The following is a 6772-nucleotide window of genomic DNA, read 5'->3' as shown; positions in this document are numbered from 1 at the left end:
TTTTTGTAGTATGGTGACCAGAACTGTACACAGTATTCTAGATGAGGGCGCACCAGCGAGTTATATAAGGCAAGTATAACCTTTTCTGATTTAAATTCAAAGGTTCTTCCAATGAACCCTACAAATTTATTTGCCGTCTTTACGGTTTCTGTGCAGTGTTGACTCAGCTTTAGGTCGTTTGACACAACGACACAAAGATCTTTTTCTTTATCAGCACTTGACAGTGGCATGTTATTCATTACATATCTCGCCTGAACATTGTTGCTTCCGATATGTAGAATTTTACACTTTTCTATATTGAATCTCATCTGCCATTTTTCTGCCCAGCTTGTTAGTTTATTGAGGTCACACTGCAGTTCCTGCCATTGTGACACAGACGTTACTCTACTTGTTATTTTGCTGTCGTCTGCAAATTTATTTATTTTGCAGTACTAGTCCTAATACATAGCCTTGAAGAACACCGCTATTTACCTTATGCCACTCTGACTCTTTTCCATGTATCACAACACGCTGTTTTCTGTCAGAGAACCAGTCTCTCAGGCATTTCAGGGTGTTTCCGGCAATGCCGTGAGTTTTACTTTACTGATGAGTCTCTTATGGGGAACAGTGTCGAAAGCTTTTTGGAAATCAAGGTAGATAATATCAACAGCTTTTGTCTCGTCATACGAGTTAAATACTTCATAAAAGAAGTCTAATAAGTTTGTTAAGCAGGAGCGCTTGGTTCTGAAACCGTGTTGCGAATTCTTTATGATTTTATTTTCTTCTAAATATTTAACAGTTTTATCTCAGATTTTTGTTTCCATCAGCTTGCACACTACTGAGGTGAGACTGATCGGCCTGTAATTGGCTGGGAGAGATTTATTTCCTTTTTTAAAGATTGGCGTGACATTTGCTACTTCCCATTTGTGGGGAACTTTACCCGCTAGTAAAGTTTTATTGAATAAAATTGTAAGCGGTTTCACGAATTCATTTCTTGCTTCTTTAAGAAGCCTGGGTGATATCTTGTCTGGCCCCGGTGTTTTGTTTACGTTCTCTCGCAGCTAAAAATGGTGTAGCCAGGGAGCGAGTACTCAGCTAAGTAATCCCTACTTGATGAATTTATCCACGTTTCCGTGACGCCTATGATGTCGTAGTTTTCAAGATAAATAAGAGCTTGCAGCTCATTTAATTTATTTTGTAAACTACAGGCATTGAAGTAACAAGCTCTGATCTTGTCTGAACCTGTGGATGAAATAATTACGTTAGTGTTTACGACGCTGGTCCTGTTGTTGGCGCCCGCGCGTTTTTTGATCTGTGGAGACAAACTTTTTCATGGATTAATCTGCCCATCCTGGCTGCTCCCACACCGATCAGATGAAGGAGGAGGCGGAGGAGGAGAAGGAGGAGGAGAGGGAGCAGTGACTTTCAGGAGAATTTCCCTCACTGGTGGAGATAAAAAGGTTTTCCGTGTTGTAATTTCCTCCAAACCTCTCCCTTTCCTTCCTCCACACTCTCCTGCCATCACCTGTTACAATATTATTACCATTATTATTGTTATCATTATATTATTATTATTATTATTATTATTATTATTATTATTATTATTATTATTATTATTATTTTGAACATAAGTATTATCATTATTACAAGTACTTACCTATTTATTTTTATTTCTCTTTGTGTGTTTGATTTTTCCTGCATAGTTCCCTCTCTCTCTCTCTCTCTCTCTCTCTCTCTCTCTCTCTCTCTCTCTCATCCACCTTTCACTTAATCAACAAATCTCAAGGTAACACAGCCACCTGAGTCTATTTCATTATTACTATTATTTTGTTTATTTATTTATTGTAATATTTTGTATTATTTTATTATTATTTATTGTATTATTTTGTTTATTTATTTATTGTAATCTTAGGGACAATAATCCTTTCTTTCAGCTGATGCACACTCCTTGCCTCTGTCACCTTTTCTGTGATGTGTGTCTGTGTGTCCGTGTGCCTCACTGCCTCACTCTTAGTGCAACACAGTGAGTGTCCATATCATTTGTGTGCTCATTGTTTATCACAGTTTTTCACTGATTAGTTCCTTCACTGCTCAACAACAACAACAACAACAACAACAACAACAACAACAACAACAACAACAACAACAACAACAACAACAACAACAACAACAACAACTCAACTACTCAACTACTCAACTACTACTACTACTACTGCTGCTGCTGCTACTACTGCTACTACTACTACTATTACTACTTCTACTGCTACTACTACTACTATTACTACTTCTACTGCTACTACTATTACTATTACTACTTCTACTGCTACTACTACTTTTTAATAATACCTCCACCCCATGTTTATTGATGTGTCAATTAGGGGCTCCATTACTTGGAGGTCATTAGCCCCAGCTCCCGCTAATGACTGTTGCTAATGACTACTGCTACTACTACTACTATTACTACTTCTACTATTACTACTACTACTATTACTACTTCTACTACTACTACTACTACTATTACTACTTCTACTGCTAATACTACTACTATTACTACTTCTACTACTACTACTACTACTATTACTACTTCTACCTCCCAGCCATTCCCAGCCTCTCCTAGCCACTCCCAGCTTCTCTCACAGCTATTCCCAGCCATTCCCCTCTCAGCCATTCCCAGCCACTCCAGATTCAGCTATTCCCAGTCACTCCTCTCCCAGACATTGCCTGCCACACCTCTTTCAGCTATTCCCAGGTACTAATCTCCCAGCCATTTTCAGCCACTCCTTTCCCAGCCATTCCCCGCCACTCCTTTCCCAGTCATTCCAAGCCACTCTTCTCCCAGCTATTTCCAGCCATTCACAGCCACTCCTCTCCCGGTCTATCCCAGCTACTTCTCCCCCAGCCATTCTCAGCCAGTCCCCTCCCAGCCTCTCCTCCCCCAGCCATCCCCAGCCGCTCCATTCCCAGCCACTCCTCCCACAGCCATTCCCAGCCTCTCCCAGTCGCTCCTCTCCCATCCATTCCTTGTTACTCCTCTTCCAGCCAATGCCAGCCATTCCTCTCACAGCCATTCCCAGCCACTCCTCTCCAGCCATTGCTAGCCACTCCTTTCCCAGACACTTCTACTCCAGCCATTCCCAGCCACTCCCCTCCTTGCCCCTCCCAGCCATTCTTCCCCCAACCATTCCCAGCCTCTCTTAGCCACTCCTCTCCCAACCATTCCCAGCCACTCCTTTCCCAGCCATTCATAGCCAATCCCAGCCACTACTTTCCCAGCCATTCCCAGTTACTTATCTCCCCGGCAGTCCTCTCCCATGCAGTCATTCCCAGCAACACATCTCCCAGCCTCTTCGAGCCAATCCCAGCCATTCCCAGCCACTCCTCTCCCAGCCATTCCTCTCCCAGCTATTGCCAGCCATCCCTCTACTAGCCATTCCTCTTTCAGCTATTCGCTGTTACACCTGTCTCAGCTATTCCCAGCATTCCTAGCTGCTCCTCCTCCAGCCATTCCCAGACTCTGCTCCCTCAGCCATTCCCAGCCACTCCTCTCCCAGTCGTTCCCAGCCATTCACAGCCACTCGTCTCAAATCCATTTCCGGCCACTTCTCTCAGAGCCATTCACAGCCATTCCTCTCCCAGTCATTTCCACCCACTCCTCCCACAGCTAGACCCCTCCTAGCCTCTCCCAGCCAATGCCAACCAATACTCTCCCAGCCATTTCCAGCCATTTCTCTCCCAGCCATTCCCAGCCATTCTCAGCCACTCCCCTTCCAGCTAATCCTCTCCTAGCCATTCCCAGCAATTCCCAGTTACTCCCCTCCCAGCCATTCCCAGCCACTCCTCTCCCAGCCATTCCCAGCCGCTTCTCTCCCAACCACTCTCTCAGCTATTCCCAGCCACTCCTCTCCCAGCTACCCCTCTCCTAGCCACTCCTCTCCCAGCCATTACTAGCTAACCCTCTCCTAGCCACTCCTCTTCCAGTTATTCCCAGCCACTCCTCTCTCAGCTATGCCCAGCCACTCCTCTCCCAGCCATTCACAGACACTTCTATCCCAGCCATTCTTAGCCACTCGCAGCTACTCCTCTCCCTGCCATTCCCAGCCACCCTTCTCTTAGCCACTCCTCTCCCAGCCATTCCCGGCCACTCCTCTTTCAACCATTCCCAGTTACTCCTCTCCCAGCCATTGTCAGCCTCTCCTCTCATAGCCATTGTTAAACACTCCTCGCCCAGTCTCTCCCAGCCACTCCTCCCCCAGCCATTCCAGCCTCTCCCAGCCAATCCCTGCCACTCCTCTCCCAGTTTCTCCCAGGCACTCCAGCTTCTCCCAGCCGAACCCAACCATTCCTCTCTCAATCTCTTCCAGCCATTCCAAGCTACACCCCTCCCAGCCACTCCTCTCGCGGCCATTTTCAGCCGCTCCTATCCCAGCCATTCCCAGCTACTCCTCTCCTAGACACTTCTCTCCCAGCTATTCCCAGCCACTCTTCTCACAGCCACTTCTCTCCTAGCTACTCCTCTCCCACCCATTCCCAGCCAATCCCAGCCACTTCTCTCCCAGCAGTTCCCAGTCACTCCTCTCCCAGCCATTCCCAGCCACTCCTCTCTTAACCATTCTCAGCCATTCATAACCACTCCTCTCCCAGTCTCTCCCAGCCACCTCTCCCCCAGCCATTCCTAGCCCATCTTCTCCCAGCCATTCCCAATTACTCCTCTCCCAGCTGTTCCCAGCCTCTCCTCTCCTAGTCAATCCCAGACAGTCCTCTGCATTCCAATCCCAGCCTCTCCTCTCCCATCGAATCCCAGCCACTCCCATCCTATTCTATGGTAACCTTTCCTACTCCTAACCTACTTGAGTGAGTCCGTTTGGTGATCTTTGTAGTTTACAGGGTGGGACAACGGGTGGGGATGGCAGTTCATCCCTGGGCAGCTCCTTCACCATACTGTGTGTTTTGTACCCACGCTTCCCTCACGCAATCTTAAAGTTCATCACGAGCACCCAACACATTTGTTGGTAAACTTGGTCTACTTCCGCATCTTCTGGTTACGTTAATTCATATTAAACATTTATCATATAATATATATTATTTTTTTTATGGCGTCCAATAATATTTATTAATATTATATTAAGTATATTCTTAGCAGATAATTTTATTTATTTATTTTAATTTTTTTTTTTAAGTTCTTAAGAGGGATTTGAACGCTTGCGTCCAACACTCAAGGTCCTCCAGACTGTCACTCTGTCCACTGGGCCATGGGAACCTCAACACACCTCAGGGTAAAGAAGATATATTTGAACACAGTATTTCCCTCCCTGTGTTCATGCCGCACCAAAAGTTCAATAAGAATAACTACTGTCGATTTTAATGTAAACATTTACATTCACAACGATAATAAGATAAAATTAAGTATTGTGGACTGTTGTGGGAGTAGCAATCATGGCGTGCAAACAGCAGTAGATGAGATTAAAGAGCTTGTGTGTGGAGCCGCCTGTGGGAACCCTCCCCTGTGTTGCGTGGTGACTGGCACACGTGCTTCACCACTACCACCACCACCACAACACACCACTACACCCTTAAAGCACTCGCTTGTTATTCACGCAGGATTTACCTACCAGCAGAAAGAAAGCTTCCGGCGGGGAGGGAGGGCGGCGGGGGAGGCGTTAAAGAGGAGGGGGTAGGGGGACCAGGGGAGGCCGAGGACGTGTGTGTGCTTTCATTTTTTTTTTCACACGTCAAACAAATATCGTTGTAAGTCACCGCCCAGCAAACCACCCCTTACAAATTCACCATCCTAGCGACAGTCTATGTGTGTGTGTGTGTGTGTGTGTGTGTGTGTGTGTGTGTGTGTGTGTGTAGGACAGCTGTCATTGATAATATAAATCATTATAAATACAGCAGCAGTCTGTGACAACCTCACTCATCCCTGCCGTTCTCCTCTTTCTCCTTCCTTTTGTCGCTTTTCATTCTATCTCTCCCTCCTGTACATATCTGAAAGAGAGAGAGAGAGAGAGAGAGAGAGAGAGAGAGAGAGAGAGAAATTTCGTTCAGTTTGTGTCCATTCTAAGTATTATTGTTATTCTTATTAATATCATAACTACTAAAATAATAAATGTAAGAAGAATAATAATCATTATCGTAAAGTGCATTGTTCTTTTTTATACCTGCAGTACAATCAAGATCCAGCGAGTCTGGTTGGATCTTGCCTACAATATAATTCATCAAACACACACACGCCCTCGGCCGCCTCTGGCCCCCCTACTCCCTTCTCTTTAACTCTTTCCCCGCCACATCTTCCTCCCGGTCAGAAGCTTTCACCCTGCCGATAATTAAATCTCATGTGTAGAACAAGTGAGTGGTGGAAGGGCATTCAGCTGCCAAGAGACTGTCACCAACTTTTTTTAGGTGACTGTACGAGCTGGCAAGACTCGCTCCTGCGGCGCATTCAGCAGTCATTAGTTCCACCTTGACATAGTGGGGGTGTACCTCGCCCGTATCAGCACCTGGCTCTGTGTGCAGCGCGGGGAAAGGTTGAAGACCGCTGGGATAAAACAAGACGCAAGGTAAACTTCATTAAGATATGATAACCAGGATCATAAGTTTTTTCTTTTATTTTCTTTCACATTTCAAACTATAAAAGTCTCATTCACGAAAAACTGCTCTTCACAAAGGACTGTATTCTGAAACACTTCCGCTCCGCACCTCCACTACTTTCAAAAGACTCGAGGCAGATGAAGGCACACTGGTTTTTGAGTGTTTATACAGTGCTAGTGACAGATTAACAAGATTTCTACATTAT

General features: G+C 45.5%; 1 protein-coding gene across 1 annotated transcript; it reads left to right on the top strand.

The window, feature by feature from the left end:
* The first annotated feature begins 562 nt into the window (after positions 1-562).
* Positions 563-4430, top strand: LOC135092566 (uncharacterized). The gene is made up of 4 exons (XM_063991181.1): positions 563-567; positions 2644-2728; positions 2879-3295; positions 3918-4430. The coding sequence occupies exons 1-4, from the start codon at positions 563-565 to the stop codon at positions 4428-4430; spliced, it is 1020 nt and encodes a 339-aa protein (XP_063847251.1).
* The last annotated feature ends 2342 nt before the right edge of the window (positions 4431-6772 follow it).

This window comes from Scylla paramamosain, chromosome 40 (assembly GCF_035594125.1).
Source record: "Scylla paramamosain isolate STU-SP2022 chromosome 40, ASM3559412v1, whole genome shotgun sequence".
Classification (NCBI taxonomy): Eukaryota; Metazoa; Arthropoda; class Malacostraca; order Decapoda; family Portunidae; genus Scylla; species Scylla paramamosain.
This window is presented reverse-complemented; position numbering and strand designations above follow the sequence as displayed.

Bases quoted from the DNA above. Each gene is read 5' to 3' on its own strand.
- LOC135092566 (XM_063991181.1), top strand. The intron at 2,729-2,878 runs GTACTAATCTCC...CTTCTCCCCCAG, and splicing joins CCTCTTTCAGCTATTCCCAG to CCATTCTCAGCCAGTCCCCT. The intron at 3,296-3,917 runs GTCATTCCCAGC...CTCCTCTCCCAG, and splicing joins CGGCAGTCCTCTCCCATGCA to CCATTACTAGCTAACCCTCT.